At 39.7% G+C, this 19,557-nt stretch overlaps 1 protein-coding gene across 1 annotated transcript in view; it reads left to right on the top strand.

Moving 5' to 3' along the window:
- Positions 1 to 710: 710 nt before the first annotated feature.
- The window catches only part of LOC119086144 (lysine-specific demethylase 6A-like), a gene marked incomplete at its 3' end in the record, with an annotated part of 53,665 nt that continues 34,818 nt past the window's right edge, over positions 711 to 19,557 (top strand). The window contains exons 1-2 of the mRNA XM_037201925.1: positions 711 to 1,270; positions 1,484 to 1,547. Coding sequence (XP_037057820.1) covers positions 1,107 to 1,270; positions 1,484 to 1,547 — 228 coding nt within the window. The remainder of the gene's footprint in view (positions 1,271 to 1,483; positions 1,548 to 19,557) is intronic.

Below are 19,557 nucleotides of genomic sequence, written 5' to 3'. Positions count from 1 at the left end.
TCAGGGACGTTTTCCCCTTCACCTTGTGCGAGGGTGTGGGGCTTCGGACTGCCACTGCGGCCTAGTCTAGGGCGGCGCCCGGGCTGCAGGATATGGGGCCGGCTGCTGCTCCTCTGGCGCACTCCCCGTGGAGGCCATTATTTCCAGCAGGGCCAAAGTGTGCGCCTTCTTCCGAGGGCAGAGGTCTGAGACCGAGTGGTGCCTCCCCGCGACTCGGCCGGTCCACCGCGCTGTGGGGATCGATACTCTCGGAGTGCGCGGGCGCGCGCCGGACCACCGAAGCCACAGTCTCGGCCCACCCCAAGGCTTCCGGGCAGCCAGAGACTGTCCGTAGCATCCTCGCACACACCCGCCGCAGGCGGTGCCGGACCTCGCCCTGCCCGAGCTCTCCCCTCCCCCTCCCGAGCCCGCCACGGCTCCCGAGGCGACACCGCCCGGACCCTCCATTCTCTGCCGGTGTATTTAAGTAGCACAACCTAACCGGCTGCCCCCACTCAGTGACAACCCTTCTCAGGATAGACGCGCCCACCAGCCAATCACCGACTAGAACGGGCGAGCATCCCGCTCCCGGGTCTGTGGCGGCCTCGGTGGGCGGGCCTAAAGCAGCTAGCAAGTTGAGTGGAGCCACGGCTGACGCGAGTCAACAAAGGTCACGTGAAGCGAGTGGCTTGCTTCGATTGGCTGCAGCAGCCGGGCAGGGAGGGGGGGTCACGGCGGCGGCGTGGGGTTCGCTGTGTGACACAATTACAACAACTTTGTGCTGGTGCCGGGGAAGTTTGTGTCTCCTACGAATCCCCCCAGAGCTCCCGATCCCCGCGCTCTCCGGCCATTCCCGCCGTCCCTGCCTGTGGCTGCCCCCTTCCCGCCCCCGCGATGTGACCCTACAGCCGAGCCGTCGCCGCTACCGACCCAGTGGCTCCATAGCCCCTGCTGCCGCTGCCTTCACCTCTACCGCGTTGGGATTTTTCCGCCGCCTTTCGCGGCGGAGGAGGAGGCAGAGATAAAGTTGGTGTGCCGGTCCCGTGCGGAGATTGGGAGCGTCGTTGCGGGCCCCGGCCCGGGGAGGGGGGGTGTCGGCGTTGGAGTTGTGAATTCGCTGCGTTTCCATGAAATCCTGCGGAGTGTCGCTCGCTACCGCCGCCGCCGCCGCCGCCGCCGCTTTCGGTGATGAGGAAAAGAAAATGGCGGCGGGAAAAGCGAGCGGCGAGAGCGAAGAGGCGTCCCCCAGCCTGACAGCTGAGGAGAGGGAGGCGCTCGGCGGACTGGACAGGTACGGGGTGCGGGCACCGGCCGGGGCGGCTCGGGACAGGCAGGCGCCGCTCTCCGCGGAGGCCGGAGCGTGGCTCGTCCGTGGTGGCGGTGGGGCGGGCACCTCGGCTAGGCGCTTTCGGCGCCGCGCCGACGCCGGGGCCTCGGGCTCTGGCAGGGACCGGTCGGCGGCGTTGCAGGAGCACTAACGAGCCGCGTGTGTGTCTCTCCGCAGCCGCCTCTTCGGGTTCGTGAGGTTTCATGAAGATGGCGCCAGGATGAAGGCCCTACTGGGCAAGGTAAGGCAGCTGCGGGCCGGAGCGCGGACCCGGTCTCTCGGGCCAGAGGCTTGCTTGCCCCGGGCCCCGCGGCGGGGTCACCACTCATTGTGGCCTCGAACGACGGCCGAGGGTCTTCTGGAAAACTCTTTCCTGCCCCTGCGCTCCCCGCACCCCTTGGTGCCTCGCTTGCTCTCTTGAGAGATCACTTCTCTTGGAACCGGAGGAACAGAGGCAGCAGCGCATTTTGGGCCGAGCTCATGTGGGGCAACCAAATTGTTTCCGATTTTACCGCCCTTGGGAGCTAGGCCGATGATCTCCGAGGTCCCTTTAGATCATAAACGGGTGCAGATTTCCTTAAATTCTCGGTTTGTTACCTCCCCTGGTTTTTAGGCTCTTCCTTTAGTCGGGCTGTTCGTGATGTCTGCTCTTACCCAAACATTTTGGGATGGCTTCTTGTCTCTGCTCCCTGATGGGGGAAGTTGTACGTAGTTTAGGTCGGTGAAGAGTTTGCATTGGGTTGTTGACATGTATCTCAATTGCTATGTGCTTTACCTGAAGTTAGGTGACTTGTTTACTTTTTGGGTCTTTCTGCCATAGATCTGCCACAGTTATATGTGAGTGCGTTTTCTGGAGCTTCGTTTCCTGTGAGTCTGTCAGGGACGGTTGGGGAGGATTCGGGGTGTAGTCTCTGTTTATTTGTGTGGAAAGTTGTTGGTACTGTCATTTAGTTAAGTAATGGCTGCTTCTATCGGCCCAAGATGGCGGGACAGGGTGGGAGGAGAAAGTGAAGGGGGAGGTTGGGGGAGGGAGGAGAGGTAAACATGGAAATAAATACTATCGAAGAATAGGCCTCTCCTTTGGAGTGTGTTGCTCCGTGGTTAATAAAAATTACCATAGGTTATTTGCATGCAGATTTTTTGTACCCTTCTCTAGCTTGGAAACAGCGTGCATAAGCCTGGTAAATGCTTATCAACCTGTAGCACATTTAGTTACCCATCGTAAGCTATTGAACAAAGGCTGGAGTCTCGTTCTGTCTGCTTTAGTTTATATTTCCTGACCGAAGTGTGATTAGAATGGTATTAGGAAGCTTTCTTGTTAATAGGGACCCTGAAACTTGGAGTGTATATGATAGGTGTTGCATTCATTAGACATTTTCTTCTTTGGTGGAAATCTCTAGGTTTTGCATTTGACACTTAGCTCTATTGTTGCAATTGAGAAGTTTAAGAAAGATGACTAAAGCCTAACAGCATTTTAAAAAGTTGATTATTTTACTCCTTATTTTTTTTTTTTTTTGCCTGGTTTAGCGGCATTAATTGCTTTTTTAATCTGTGATCACATTCGTTTTTGTTTAAAAGTATCTAAATATAAGAAGTTTTGACTGCAGACAATGACCAGAAAGCAAAACAGACATAATCCTTTTCAGTAAGTCCAGTTTCTTTGAACCGTAAGAACATTTGAATTAAACTTTGACAATGTGGGTATTAATTTGCTTACTTAAAATTGTCGCTGGAAAAAAATGTACAGTGACTGGTTCTCAAATGATATAAGCGTCAATAGTTGTTGGTCCTCTGTTTTTAAGGCTCCCCACAACCTATTTGAAGTATTTTATGTACAAAGACTAGATTACTGTGAGTTGTTATTCCAAAGTTAAAGTGTTCAAATTGAAGGGCCATTTTATTTTGGAGTGAACATTGCTAGTCTACATTAGGTTAGTAAAGTTGCTAGCAGGAAGAATTCATTTGGAAAAGTTTGACTAAATTTATTGCTTTTGGTTATGGTGATGAAGAAATAAGTGTAATCTGTTTTATGTGCATGTGTAAAGTGCTAGTTCATAATTTCATATCTTAGAATGCTTGTAATCAGAATCACAGTGGGTGGTGTACATTGGATTATATTGTAATAGTGAAACCTACAGTTAACATTTTAAAATTTGAGTATTTTCAAAATTTTCTAATTATTTTTTTCTGGTATTTGAATAAGTACCATCTTAAACATGAACGATTTGTGAAGCTTCATTTTATTTTTGGGAAGAATTATGACTTTATAAGTGTAGGGTAGTTTGATAAACTGAGTAGTATATTTGAGCAAAAAAAAAATCATTTGTTTTGGCTCAGTGCTCCTTAGGGTCCTAGCTACTTAGATCAGGACCCAACAGCCTGAAACATTCTATATTATGTCCTTTGAACGCTCACATGGATCTTGGTTGTGTCCTTATTAGCCTGAACATATCAGTAAAATGTGTGATATAAATTTATGCTTCATAAAACGTAACCTTTCTTCTGTTTGAATTGGATTCTAAGTAGAATGAGTGAACTAGAGTCCTTGGAAAGAAATATTGAATTATTTAGTTTTATCCATCCTTTGAGTGTCCTGAGAATCAATACTTTTGGACTTGAGGTTTGGGGAGTGGAATGTTGAGTTATGTTGGTTTCAGAATTATTTTCTTTGTAACTCTTTAAAAAAAGTGTTGGGTGCGTTCAGGCAGTTTAACTGAACACATAATAAATTGAATAATTCCTAGAATTCTTTTTTTAACTATTAATTTTGTTGCATTATTCCCAGAAAAATTTAGTCTGTGCCAAAAGATATTTTACCTTTCTTGTGGAAATTTAGTCATTCTTACTTGTTTTCAGAAAATTTTTTTCCCTTGTGTTTTTATTGTATCCTTAAAGTTTTAAAGTGCACATTTTATAAACAGAAGTCTAAAAAGTTTTGGAAAACTAAAACCATTAAATAAGTGCTTTTTATTTGTTCCCAAACTTATTACTTTTTCTTGTGTGAGGCTGCTGTATTCAGGTGATTTCTCCTGAACTCTGCGTTCTTTTGTGATATTCCATTACTTAGAGTCATTGAAAGATGTTTTCTTTGCAGGATTGTCTTTGATATATAGTATGGTGCTTTGGATTTAAAAAATTTAATACAGTATTTTTTATAGTAATACCTTAAATAAGGCTGTAAGGAACTAGAGCTTGCTTTAGAATTCTTGTAATATAGCATGACCTTTAAGTTTTCTCTTTAATGCTGACCCTTAATTTTTGGATAACTTAATTATTCATTATTATTATTATTTATTTATGTCTGTGGATGTTTTGCCTGTATGTATGTCTGTCTACCAGTTGGGTGGTGACTGATGAGCCCAAAAGAAAGCTTCTGATCCCTTAGAACTGCAGTTGTGAATTGCCATGTGGGTCCTTGGAATTGAACCTGGAACCTCTGCGAGATCAGAGCCATCTATATCTCCAGCACTAATAATTATTTTTTTTCTTAATACAGTGGAGTTACTGAGAAATAATTAAGTGAAACATTTTAGCAGAAATGAACTATGCTGACTTCTTTTTACAGATTTGAAAAGTTTTTGGGGTATGCTTTTTAATTAGATAAGGATTTGAGTTAGGCATATATAGAGAGAAGAAAAGTAAAGAGTGCAAGTATGATAATACTGTGTAGTATCATTAGAGTAATAACATGGTAGAGGCCTGGGAATGTGGCTCTGTCAATCTGGGGTATCTTATTTGTATGTGAGGTAATATATCACTAAAATATATAACTGTGGAGCTGGAGTGATGGCTCAGAAGTTAAGAGCTAGTACTGCTTTTGCAGAGGACCCGAGTTTGGTTTCCAGCACCAACATTGGACAACTTACAAATAAATATTCTTAGAACTCCAGCTTCAGTGGCTATGATCTTTTTCTGGCCTCTATGGGCATCTGTACCTTACATGCACATACATACACATAGGCCCACACACAGGCTCACACAATTAAAAATAAGACAAATATTTAAAATGAAATACATAGCTTTTTTGTTGTCACATTTAGTATGTAAGTGGTGGGGCAGGGAGGCTGGAGAGGGAGAGGGAGAGGGAGAGAGAGAGAGAGAGAGGGAGAGCGAGCGCGAGCCAGCGAGCGAGCACACACGCCTGCTTGCATGCAGGCTAGAGCAGGCACACTAGCAAGCACCATGGAAAGTCAGAGGACTCCTTGTTCTCCCCTTTCCCTATGTCACCAGGATTGAACCCAGCTGGTCAGGCTTGGCAGTAAGTGATTACTGACTGAGCCATATTCCAGGCACTATAGTTGTTTATTTTAAACAATTGTATTGTTAAGTTTGTCTTAAGTATTCTGGTTGGATTTCTTTTTGATAGTTCTTTTAATAGAAAGATTTTATAGAATACTTAGGAATTATAAATTGTTCATCATTTGAAAAATTAAGAATGTATTCTTAAAGTGATATTAAGAAAATACTTGTCATTTTTATTTTTGGGGGTGGGTAATGAAAATAGTTTTAAGATCCACTGAAGCATATATTTTCTTAAACTTGGTTTTGCATATATGAGGAAATAATTAGGTTAGTTTTAGAGGTGTCTTTTTTGTGCTATAATATTTGGATTATTGGTGATGTGTGAAAACAAATGTGTACTTTCTGTTTGTAAGGACTTAAAGGGGATATTCATTTCCAGTTCTAAAGTTCTTAGTGTTTTGGTTGGAAAAAGTAGTTATAGAAATAGTATCATGAGGGCTGGGGAGGTGACTCATCAGGAAAAGGCACTTGTTGCCAACCCAAAGGTCTTGAGTTTGATCCCTTCGAACTACATGGAGGAGTGAAAGAACTGACTCACCTCCTGCCCCACATACACACACACTAAATAAATAAATATACCTTGTGCTTGGGAATTAGATTTTTAATTTGATGGATTTCTAAAAATGTTTTCTAGTTTGGAAAATTATCTTCTAAACAATTATAGTCACAATTGCTCGGACAAAATTTTGTTCAGTTACTACATATTTGCTAAAACTTTTTGGTATGTTCCCTGCAGTGAAATTATTGTAAGAGATTACAGAACATGTTCACATGTCTGTCACAGAATAGAGTTGCAGCAATACATATGTAGACCTTGTTTTGTTTTGTTTATTTGAGACAGGGTCTTACTCTAGCCCCAGATGACGTCTAGGCAATCCTGCTGCTTCTGCCTCCTTAGTACTGGGATTTATAAGAGTGAGCCATAAGAGTGCTTGGCTGTAAACTGGTAATTTTAAATTTCTGTTTTTTTCATTCAATAGATTTTCTGCAGGCTCAGTTACAAAAGACAAGGCAACATTTGACTCCTTTACATAATTTAGGTTGTTAAAAACTGATTTAGAGGTAAATTTTGGTTATTTGAGTAGAATGTTGGGTCACATACTTAATTGGCAGTCTTCTGACTTAGATCATGTAACATTTGGTTTTGTTTATGTATATTACCAATGTTCCGCATATTTGAAAGGGGTTTTTGTTCATTTTTGCTTTGAAACTCAGTGATGCTTTGAGTTCTTTGAAATTGATGTTAATGACTGATAACACTGTACATTATTAATATTTTTGAAATGTGGTATCCAAGGAGCTGATTTATGTTAAAAAGAAAACAAAACTGCCACATCGTCCAATAATTGAAATGATGATTCGGCTACTTATGGCCTACATGTAATTATTTGCATACTGTTTAATTAATGGAGTTTATTTAATGAATGCATAATTGATAGTCATGTATTCATACTGAAACTTGACATAATTGCATATGCTTTCTATATTGGTTTGTAAGTTATAACGGTAATATTTGAATGCACACCAAGTTCAAGTGGTCAGTGTAGGTCAGGTACGAAGGTGATGTGAATATCACTATGTTAAACTTGAAATTTTGTAAGTGGGGCTGGATTAGCATAAGGATAACTGGGCCATGAATATCAGTGGTAGAAGCAAAGTGCCTAGTACTCTGAACATTTGTAATAAAGTTCAGTTTAACAGATTACAAGGCTCTTAAAAGGATGGGAGTTTTTTCTTGGAGATACTAATTCTCAGTTTAGATAGTAACAGGTTGCTTCTTAATTTTATTTAGGAAAATAATCTAAAAATCAGATTTTAGCTTTTTCAGCTCTTCAAAGGATGATCTATGTGTTATGTACCTCATGACCTTTCCTTGTAGTAATATATACTTTTCTTTGGGTTCTTTTTTTTTGTTTGTTTTTTTTCCAGACAGGGTTTCTCTGTATAGCTTTGTGCCTTTCCTGGAACTCACTTGGTAGCCCAGGCTGGCCTTGAACTCACAGAGATCCGCCTGCCTCTGCTCCCGAGTGCTGGGATTAAAGGCGTGCTCCGCCGCCACCACCATCACCACCTGGCATCTTTGGGTTCTTAAATGAGTTTGTCTGCCAGCTTAAAAGATCTTTGACGGTTTTGGAAGGGTAATCACAAAGTAGTTAAGTAATCACTATTTTGGGGTGCAGAACACAACTGGGGAGATGGATTTTGAATTTTTACTTTATAGAGTTCATTTCTCTCATGTAAGAATTTTTTTTTTAGATTTATTTATTTTATGTATGACTATTTTACCTGCATGTATATATGTGCACCACATGTGTTCCTGGTGTCTTCAGAGGTCAGAAGAGTGTATTGGATCCCCTGGAACTGGAGTTACAGATGGTTGTGAGCTGCCAGGTGGGTGCTGGGAACTGAACTTGGATCCTCTGCAAGAGCAACAATACTCTTAACGACTGAGTTGTCTCTAGAGTCCCTTATTTTTATTTTTAATTATGTGTGTATGTGTCTGTTTATCGGTTTGTTCACATGAGTGCATTGTCCCTGAAGACCACAAGAGGGTGTCAGATCCCCTGGAGCTGGAATTCAAGTAGTTGTGAATTGCCTGATGTGGGTGTTAGAAACTGTAGATGTAACCAACTGTCTTATAAATAAGAAACACAGAACCAATGTAAAAGAGAAAGCCAAGAGGTCAGAGCTCAGAGCTAAAATCTCACCCTTCCTCCTGCTGTGGTCCTAGCTTTCCGAAAGAGAGCTATTTCCCTGTGTGTAAGTCGTTTCATAGTCATTCTGCCTTCTCATTGGTTGTAAACCCAAACACGTGACTGCCTCGTCACTGTCTGTATGTACAGCTCCCCAGGTCTTAAAGGCATATGTCTCCAATGGTGGCTGTATCCCTGAACACACAGAGATCTATGGGGTTAAAAGCGTGCGCCACCACTGCCATGGCTCTGTCTATGGCTCTAATAGCTCTGACCCCCGGGCAACTTTTATTTATTAACATACAATCAAAATCACATTTCAGTACAATTAGAATACCACCACAAGAAACTAAACCTGGTTCCTCTGCAAGAGCCATATGATAGCTTTCTTTTTTAAAAAAAAATATTATACTTTTTTTTTTTTCTCTCAAGACAGAGTTTCTCTGGTTTAACAGCCCTGGCTGTCTTGGAACTTTTTCTATAGACCAGGCTGGGCTCGAACTCACAGAGATCCACCTGCTTCTGCCTCCTGAGTGCTGGGACTAAAGGCGTGTGTTACTACCACCGGGCTAGACTTGTTTTTATTTTATGTGTATGGGTGTTTTAACTGCAGGTGTGTCTGCATACCACACAGGTACCAGTACCCTGGAAGGCCAAAAGAGGGCATTGGATCCTCTGGAACTAGAGTCACAGCTTGTTAGTTACTATATAGGTGCAAGGAACTCAGCTGGGATTTTCTGAAAGAACAAGTGCTTTTAACTTCTGAGCTGTATTTTCAACCCCTCTTGTCTTTCTTTTGAGCATAGTTTGCTATGTAGTACAGGCTGACCTTGAACTCGGATCTTCTTGCTGCATCTTCCCAAGGGCTGGTTGTTTTTTTAAACTAGAGACATTTAAAAATGATGCAGCACTGTGAGAATATTACAGCATTTTTTAAAAACTAAAGATAACTTTAAATTTCTGTTTTTATAGTTCAAAACCATTTTTAAGTGCTTTACTGCATTTTGTTACATGACAAGTTGGAATATTTCTGAACTTGGTGGGGAATAGTAGCGAATGAAGCACAGACAGGAGATGCACATGCATTTAGGTGGCTTTGTGATAGTCACTGTACTCATTCTCCATTTTCTTCTTTTAGCATGTTTTATTATTACTTTTTTTTTATTTAGGATATCATATATGGGTACTGTAGTGACACCATTTCTCCCCTCCCTCTCTGTTCAACTTTTCTCATGTCCTCTCTTTTTTCAACTTCATGGCCTCTTATCTTTAATTATTATATATCTATATTATATAAATTTATAAATAAAGACCTGCTGAGTTCATCTAGTGTTGCTCATATGTTATATGCATTCAGGAGTTAGATAACCTATCAGGAATCTCATCCCTGGAGAAGATGGATTCTTTCTTTCTTAGTAGCTGTGGTCTATTGCTTTTCATCTAGGGGGTACCTTTCAGAATTTCCTTATCCAGTTTGGCATGTCACCTGGTGTTGTCATTATGCTGGTCTTGTTTAGGCAGCCATATTGTTGCTATTTCATGGGTGAAGCTTCCCTGTCATAGAAGACACTGTCTTGCATACATCCTCATCTTTTGGTTCTTACAGCCAATCTTTCTGTCCCTTCTTCCTCTGTATTCTCTGAGCCTGAGGTGTAGGGGTTGTGTTGTAGATGTATCCATTGGAGCTAGGCACCCACAGTCAGTTCCCTGCATTTTGATCAAGTGAAGTATTTTGTAATAGTTTCTGCTGCAAAAAGACCTGTCTTTGATAATGGTGAGACATACAGTTAGTTACCCATGAGTATAAAGTTAAGTATTTAGAATGTGGTTAGAGATAATATTGGTTTAAGAAAGTGGCAGTACTAGGTTCTTTTTTAAGAGTCCACAGCCTCACCAGCCATAGTAGGTTTTCTAGTATCAGGCATTATTTCCCTCCTTGTTGAGCAGGCCTTATGTCCAATTAGAACAGCTGTTGGTTATGACCAAGATACAAGTGCCACTCTTGTACCTTTAGAGATATCTTGCCGTGCTGGTCATTGTTGTGGATCATAGATGTAACAGCTGTGTAGAATTATTGGTTGTTTGCCTCCTTCCCTTGGAAGCTTGCTTAGCACTTTCAAACTTGTCGTTCTTGGGTTTTTATCTGGTAGTATTTGTTTTCCATGTGGTAGTATAAATAGTAGAGCTACCCAGTTTATTCTCAGGAAGAAGGTTGGGCTTTTGTTATGGTTAAGGGTATTATATAGATCATCTAGTTCTTTCTAACTTAGAACAATGGAAGAAATTGTTTCAAAGGACTATTTTTAGGCTTCATTTATTACATTATATCCTATATGGGGAAAACTAAGTTTTAAGGAAAATTTCCATTATTTTCAAAAATAGAGGTCAACCAATCAGCTAAGTGACATTCATCTATCACTACTTCGACAGTTTTCAATCCTTGGCCAATCTTGTTTCATGTGTATCTTGTTCCTTACCTCTGTTATTTGCAGGCAAGTTTGCAACATTAGTGACATCGTTTAGCCCATAGGTAATTGTGTATAATGTTCTTTTTTTTTTTTTTTTTGGTTTTCGAGACAGGGTTTCTCTGTGTAGCTTTGCGCCTTTCCTGGGACTCACTTGGTAGCCCAGGCTGACCTCGAACTCACAGAGATCCGCCTGGCTCTGCCTCCCGAGTTGCTGGGATTAAAGGCGTGCGCCACCACCGCCTGGCTTTTTTTTTTTTTTTTTTTTTTAAAGATTTATTTATTTATTAAGTATACAGAAGAGGGCGCCAAATCTCATTACAGATGGTTGTAAGCCACCATGTGGTTGCTGGGAATTGAACTCAGGACCCCTGGAAGAACAGTCAGTGCTCTTAACCTCTGAGCCATCTCTCTAGCCCCTATAATGTTCTTTTTTTTTTTTTTTTTTTTTTTTTTTTTTGGTTTTTCGAGACAGGGTTTCTCTGTGTAGCTTTGCGCCTTTTCCTGGAACTCACTTGGTAGCCCAGGCTGGCCTCGAACTCACAGAGATCCGCCTGGCTCTGCCTCCCGAGTGCTGGGATTAAAGGCGTGCGCCACCACCGCCCGGCTATAATGTTCTTAATAACATCTAAAAATGATTTTTCTGTCGAAGACCATTGCCCCCTCCCCTCTTTTGCTGTATAAGAATTGAAGATAAATTACTTGGAAAATGAGTAGAATGCAGATCAGATAGGTAGCTGAGTTTATATGGATTTGTGTTTTGATACTGTGGTAGTATTCTGTGTTAGACTATTATTATGTAGTATGTGACAGAAATAATTTTCCCAAAGACTTTGGGGCTTAGTTGCTTAAGTTTGTTCAGATAGTTTCTATATTTAGGGAAAATACGTTTTCAAGATATAGTGATTAAAATAAATGTTTTAGATTTTTGGTTTTCAGATATGATAATTAGAAAAACCACTTCAATGATTTGTGAACCACTTGTTGTATTGTTGGGGGGAGTTTCTATCAGTATCAGTTTTGGAGACAACTTCTGGCCTCTGTTTGCTACAGTTTGGAGGACAGCAGACTGAGAATATAATACAGTAAATAAAATATTTTACTTTTACTTTTTTTTGTTTTTTTTCTTTAGTAAATAGGATATTAAAGATATGTAGAGTGCAATGAACTCTCTCAAATGATGGTGCAACTTTGAACTTTCAGAAATTTATTATGGATAGTTTAAACTGCATTATAGCTATTCTAGATATAAGTTTAATGAACTCTTGAATCAGGGGAAGTGATAGAACTAGTAGTTGGTTTTATAGTAATATTACTGATGGTGGGGGGATACACTAGGTGTTAAGTACTAATTGATAAATAGTAAGTAATATGTAGATTTTAGGTAGAAATCTGCCATCTACCAAATCTGTGATGCTTAGGCAAGCATCTTTCGGAGGCTCAGTTTTCCTATCTGTAAAATGGAATTGATAATAGATTTCCTGTGTGCTATTTGGATTTTGTGTTACGGAGAAAAAAATAGTGTATGTTTAGCTTTGAGCTTGTAATGGAAGATGCTCAGTACAAGATAGGTGGTATAGGAAAAGACAATTAAATTTAAACTAAAACTGTGGTTTAGTTATGAGATAGAAGAGGTGGAGGCAGGTTTGAAAGCTCTCGTGAAGACTTTTGGCTTTAAGGTTTTTGTTTGCTTTTTCTGCTTTGCATTTGTTTCCACTGCAAGGAGGCTCTGGTCTAGATCTTTTTACTTAATCTGTCCCAACTTGTATATACACTTGACTGTCTACCTGATAGGTAGTTTTTTGAGGGCATCGAATATGGACAAACTGAATTTACCATTGTCTTAAATGTTTTTTACCTTTGTAAATGTCATACACCACATCTGTCATCCAGAAATCTTGGAATAGTCACAACACCACTTTTAATATATTAAGCCCTAATAATCACCAGAGTGTGTCATTTCTAACACTTCAGATCTGAAATCTACTTATCCTATTGCAGCCACAATTCTGTCTTTGATGTTCAGGTGTCTTCATGCAGTTTTTTTTTTTTCTTTTTCAAATAAGTATATTTGCACATAGTGCAACATTGAAAAGTTACAGAAAGGATATTAGTAAAAAGAAAATCTTTTTTTTTTTTTTTTTTCTAAGTTACCTCTCAAAATTTACTTACTGTTTTCACAGCAGCTGCTAGAAAGTTTGCTAGGTAACATTTCATAGTATTTCATCACAAACATGAACATAATTGTGTTGCATTTCCCCTTACATATTTGAGATCACAGTGTATATGTTTTATTAAACTGTTCTGTTAGTTTTATTCCTTGCCATATGAAAATACTTATTTTAGCCGGGCGGTGGTGGCGCATGCCTTTAATCCAGCACTCGGGAGGCAGAGGCCAGGCGATCTCTGTGAGTTCGAGGCCAGCCTGGGCTACCAAGTTGAGTTCCAGGAAAAGGCGCAAAGCTACACAGAGAAACCTGTCTCGAAAAACCAAAAAAAAAAAAAAAAAAAAAGAAAAAAGAAAAAAAAAAAAAGAAAATACTTATTTTGAATTGTGTTGGTTTCAGAGTTGTCATTCACATAGTGAGATTTCATTGGGATTGGTTTGGTGATTTTTGTTATTTTGGTTTTTGAAATTTTTCTTATGTTCTTTTAATGTGTATTGAGTGTAGAAATGCTTCAGAATGTACAGTTCATAATTGAAAATGTGGTTCATATATTTTACTTAAGATAACAATTGTTTAACATATGCTAAAACTCTCCAATTGGAATAATTGGTGATTTTTGCCTCTATATTTTGATTTTATTGTGTGATTACCAGGTTTCATAAATACTAATTTGAGTCATTTCTTGGGTGTGTGTGTGTATAGAAGTAGCCATAGTTGTTGCTACTTAATATCTTGTATTGTGAGAGTCATTCATTTCATGTTTTTTTTTTTTTTTTGGTTTTTCGAGACAGGGTTTCTCTGTAGCTTTGCTCCTTTCCTGGAACTCACTTGGTTAGTCCAGGCTGGCCTCGAACTCACAGAGATCCGCCTGGCTCTGCCTCCCAAGTGCTGGATTAAAGGCATGCGCCACCACTGCCTGGCCATTTTCATGTTTTATTCTTTATTACAGAAAGGAGAAAATAAGTTTGCATTCTTGATTAGTTGAAAAAGGTACAGTTCTCTTACTGTATTACTTTTTTTTTTTCTTTTTCTTTTTTCTTTTTTTTTTTTTTGTTTTTCAAGACAAGGTTTCTCTGTGTAGCTTTGCGCCTCCTCTGAACTCACTTAGTAGCCCAGCTGGCCTCGAACTCACAGAGATCCGCCTGGCTCTGCCTCCCGAGTGCTGGGATTAAAGGAGTGCGCCACCACGGCCCGGCTTACTGTATTACTTATTTCACTGAAAGATACTTTGGTTTTCATCACAAATTAGCAATTTAGGGCTAGAATGTTGGCACTTTGCTTTTTCTAAGTTCTTAACCCTTTGTTTTATAGGGCCCAACTAATACTGAATTCTCTATATTAATGAATTCTCTCCTCGGCACGCATGATCCTCTGAACATTAGATGACAACACTGGGAATTGGTTGTCTCCTGCCTTGTTGGGCAAGGTTTTTCTTTGTTTTTCCTGCTGTGCTACGTGTATACTCAGGCTAGCTGTCCTGGGACCTTCTGGGTTCATCTCCTGTCTCTGTCTCCCATTTCACTTTAGGAATGTTGAGATTGCAGATGTATCTGGTTTTATGTGGGTTGTGGTGTCAAACTTGGATTATCAGGGTTGCATATCTATCACTTTTAACCTTCTGAGCAATCTTCCAGAATGGCCCAAAGCCAAATGATTTCTAAGATGTGCATGGATAAGAAATATCACATTGGGCTGGAGAGATGGCTCAGAGGTTAAGAGCATTGGCTGCTCTTCTAGAGGTCCTGAGTTCAAATCCCAGCAACCACATGGTAGTTCACAACCATCTGTAATAAGATCTGGTGGCAGGGATACATGCAGACAGAACACTGTATACATAATAAATAAATAAATCTTTAAAAAAAAAGAAATGTCACATTTAAATGGATAGATACACTACTGATGTTAGGCAATTGGGTGTTACAAAAGAATCACTTGGCATTAGTTTTAGTTACTTTCTGATCCATTGAAAGTTTTTTACTGCTTGGTATTGTTTAAATGTAGATTTGTATTATGATTATATTTGATTATAGTTTATCTATAAAGGTAGAGTTGGAAGATTGTAAGTTAGAAAAAGAATATAATTGCTAGGAAGTTATAGTTAAGAACTTTTTGGAGACAGGTCTCACTATGTAGCTCTAGCAGTCCTGGGAACTCACTGTGTAGCATTAGGTTGGCCTCGAACTCTGAGATCCTGCTTTTGCCTCCCAGTACAGATGCTGGTAGTTGCATATGTTTTAAAAAAATATTTATTTTATTTTATGTGTATGGGTGTCTGTGTATTTCTGTGTACTGTGTATATGCAGTGCCCTCAGAGGTTAGAAGGTGGTGTATCCTCTGGAACTATTGAGTTACAGATGGTTGTGAGCTGCCATGTGGGTGCTGGGAACCAAGCTCAGGTTCTATGGAAGACTTAATACACCATTGAGTCTTCTCTCAGTGTCATGTCCCATCCCACCCCTACCCCCCACCCCCACACCACTTCTTCCTGCTCTAGCCACTTATGCTGTATTACAGTTGTGTGCCACCACATACCTGGCAATGTCTATCATATTATTTTTCATCTGTGTATCTTTTTTTGGTGAAACATTATTTGAGTGTTTCCCTGTTTCTTACTTGGATAGTTTTCTTTTTCACTATTTGGCTTTGAGCTGTTTAAGTGTCTTTTGGAAATGCTGGAGATAAAAGTTAGAGACTGGTGTATACTGGGCAAGCATTCTATCTCTGGCTAAACCAATGCCCTCAGCCTGAGGGTTCTTGTACTGTACTGTACCCTTGAGAAAGAATTTCTCACTGTATCTAGAGTGCTCCCCCCCCCCAGGCTGCGTGGTTCCAGCAAGCCCCAACAGTGTCACCCCACCTCCCCAGCATTGGGGTTACAAGTGAGTACCTCTGTGGTGTGGTTTTATGTGGGTATGCAGTCCAGAACTCAGCTCCTCATATTTGTCAGTAAGCTCTTCTCTCCAGTGAGCCCCAGCTCTAAAATTTATAATAAATATCTTTTTTTATGTGTTTATATTTGAATAAGATGTGAGCTTAGGTTGAAGTTATTTTATTTTTGTTGTAATATGTTAGTTACTCCACCCCTATTTGTTAAAAAAGGCGATATTCTTTTCATCTAATTGCTTGTATCTGTCAAAAATTAGTTAGACATAATTTAGAGTCTTATTCTTCTGGTGCTATATTCTATATTATTTGTTCATATATCTGTTCTTCCATTAGTATGATTATGATAGCTAAATCTAAGCTGTAATATCAAATATTGTAATTCTTAGCACTTATTCTTGTCAGTATTGTTTTAGCTAGACCGAGGCCTCTTCAGAAATAAATAATTGTTCTGTATTCATTTAAAAATAAGCTGAGGGCCTATGAGGTGGCTCATCAGTGGTAAAGCGCCTGCTACCAAACCTGATGACCTACGTTAGATCCCCAAGATCCACATGGTGAAGGAAAAAAATAGCTCTTGAAAGTTGTCTTATGATCTTCATATATGTGCCTAAGGCATACACCCTAAATGCACTAAAAATGATAAAAAAAAGTTGATATGAATACAGTAACTATATATCATAGGAATTACTATGTTGTCTTTCCATTTCCACAAGTTTGAGGTGAGTTTTCATTTAATTAGGTTCTTGTGACTTATTCGATGAGTATTTTGTTAAATTATACCTAAGTGTTTCATTTCCTCTTGAAACAAGTAGATCTGAATGAAGACCACAATTTATACTTACTCCAACTGTGAAACTGTGATTGATAATCTAAAGTTTTTAAAAAATTTTGTGTGTGTGTGAGTGTGGATGTTGTGTGTGTGTTTCTTGGCTGGGCATCAAACCTAGGACCTCATGCATAGTAGGTAATTGCTCTGTCACTGAACCATACCCCTCATCCCTGATGTATTAAATTTTATATTAAATTATTTGTTTTGTGTACATGTGTGTGCCTACTCATGCAGGCACTTGTGGAGGACAGAGGTTGATGTCAGGATGTCTTTTTGAGACACTTTTAGTCTTTTAGTTTTTGAGACACTTTATGGATTTGTGTAGACTGGCTAGCCAGTTGTGCTTACATGGCAGACCCTTTTTTTTTACCAACTGAACCATCTCCCCACCCTAGTGTGTTATATATATATATAATTTATATTTTGTATAGTAACCTTGATCACACATTTATCCTAGTAAATTTTATTATTATTAAATATTCCTTGTGTGATATTCTAAGTAGAGACTCATGTTACCTGTAAGTATTAAAGTTTTATTTTTTCCTTTCTAACCTTTTTCAATGTATTATTCTTGCTTCATTGCAGTGACTTAGCGTTTCTAGTAGGTACTGTGTTGAATAAGAATAGAGACAGTGGACATCTTTTCCTTGTTCTTGAAGATAGAGGGAAAAATTCAGGTATTTGTTGTAAAATATGTGGTAGAACTAAAAAATCTCTAAAATTACATTTATTCTGTGTGCTTGTGTGTGGGCACATGTGTGCAGATCAGGGGATGGTTTATGGGAGTTGAGTTGGTTCTCTCCTTTCTACGATGTAGATCCTGGAGATCCAACTCAGGTTGTCAGGCTTGGTGACAGGCACCTTTACTGCTGAGGCTGTATTAAAAAAAAAATCAGCTTATGCTAGTTTGACGCAGTTTATATAGTTGAGATGAGAAAGTTCTTGTATCTATTCTCCTTACCCTGCTTTTAACTGTGCAGGAATTTTTCTCATGAAAGTTGGATTTTGTTGAATGCCTTTTTTAAAGTGGGTCATTTGATGTGATTTTTACCATTTTCTTTAGTCTGTTGGTGTGATAAATGCTGAACCAGCTTTACATACCCAGAATAAAACTCAGTTGGTCTTCACATATACTTCATTTTGTACCTTGTTGAGTTACATTTGCTAATTTTTTGTTGAGTTTTCTGTCTGTGATCATGAGGAGGATGAATTCTGTTGAATTTCTATATTTTTGGTTTATAGTTTGGGATAGCATTTGTGTAGCTTTGGTATCAGGTTACTACTTGCCACGACCTGCCCAGCTGGAGCACAAAATCTGGCTAGGGACACCGAGGTTAAACAGTACTCTAGATACCCAGTTTCAGTTTGTCAGGGAAGCAGCTCTCTTTATTCTTACCAACATGGGCTTATTTATTTACCCCTCCAACAGCAGGGGTCAAGGAATGGTTACCCTGTATCTGGAGGCAAGCTGGACACTATTTTCCAAACAGGAAAAACCACAGGGGAACTGATCCCAGCACCCTCGGGAACCCAACTGCACATTTTTCACACAAACAATTTAACCGGGACAGGACAAAAAAGGGCATTTAAGATTAAGGCAGCAAACTTACAGCTGCCGACAGCTACTGTCCTCCAGAAAATGAGTTGGGAAATGTTTTCCTTTATTTCTGAATGAAAATGTGTGAAATAGGTTTTAATTTAATTTTTCAGTGAAATTATGTAAGTTTCCCTTTTTGAAGCTATTAGGAATTCACCTGTAATAGTTCTCGGACTTTCTGATTGCCATCTTTGCTGAGTTTTGGTAGTTTGTACTTTTAGGGGAATTTTCTAAATTATTGGGTTTGTTATCTAGGAACATAGAATTATTCCTATTATTTTTCTATTGTCCTTTCAATGGCAATTTTATATTTGTAGTGATCCCTAGTTTCATTTATGACACTAAAAGACATTTCAGGGTCTTTTCTTCATCTCTCTCTCTCTTTTGGTTTTTCGAGACGGGGTTTCTCTGTGTAGCTTTGCACCTTTTTTGGAACTCGTGTTGGAGACCAGGCTGGCCTCGAACTCACAGAGATCCGCTGCCTCTGCCTCTGCCTCCCAGTGCTGGGATTAAAGGCACCACCACCGCCCGGCTCATCTCTCTTCTTAAGCTAGGAATTTAGATTATTTTGTTTGATGTTACAGTGTTAGCATATTACCTTTAAGCACTACTTTGGCACTACTTTTAGCTCACAGCTTACAGAATATGTGAAGCACATATTCTGTAGCAGTTTTCATTCAGTTTTATGATGTTTTAAATTTCTCCCGAGATTTCAGATCTTTTTGAGCCCTGGAGTATTAACAGCTTGTTTAGGTTATGAATATTTGGAGATTTTTTTTCTCTTTGCCTTATTACTGATTTTTTAGTTTACATCCATTGTGGTCAAGACATTTTACTGTGTATAATTTCATTCTCTTTCAGTTGCTGTCATTTGTTTTATGATTTGGGATATTTTGTTTTCTATTTGCGAATATTCCTGGGTGCTTGAATATGTATTCTACTCTCATGTGTAAACCCACATGACAGATGATGTTGGTTGATTGTGTTTAGTTCTTCTCTGTCCTTGCTGGTTTGCTGTCCAATGTTTCTATGAATTGTTCAGTATGTGGTTTGGATGTCTTCATCTGTAATTGTGGATTTGTGTTTGCTTCCTGTACTTTGAGGTTCTGTCATTACATACATACCCATGTCTTTTGATGTGTTAATCCTTTTGTCAGTATTTAATGTCTCCCTTTGTTTTATTGGTGATTTCCCCTGCTCTGCTGTCTACTTTCTCTTATTATAGACACTTTTGCCTTTTAAAATACTTAATTTTTATGTAGTATTTTTTTCCCTTTTTTTTGTGTGTATTGGCAGTAGAAGCCAGGGCCT

The sequence above is a fragment of the Peromyscus leucopus genome, unplaced genomic scaffold (assembly GCF_004664715.2).
Source record: "Peromyscus leucopus breed LL Stock unplaced genomic scaffold, UCI_PerLeu_2.1 scaffold_374, whole genome shotgun sequence".
NCBI lineage: Eukaryota > Metazoa > Chordata > Mammalia > Rodentia > Cricetidae > Peromyscus > Peromyscus leucopus.
The sequence above is the reverse complement of the archived record's forward strand: the minus strand, read 5'-3'. Positions and strand labels throughout refer to the sequence as shown.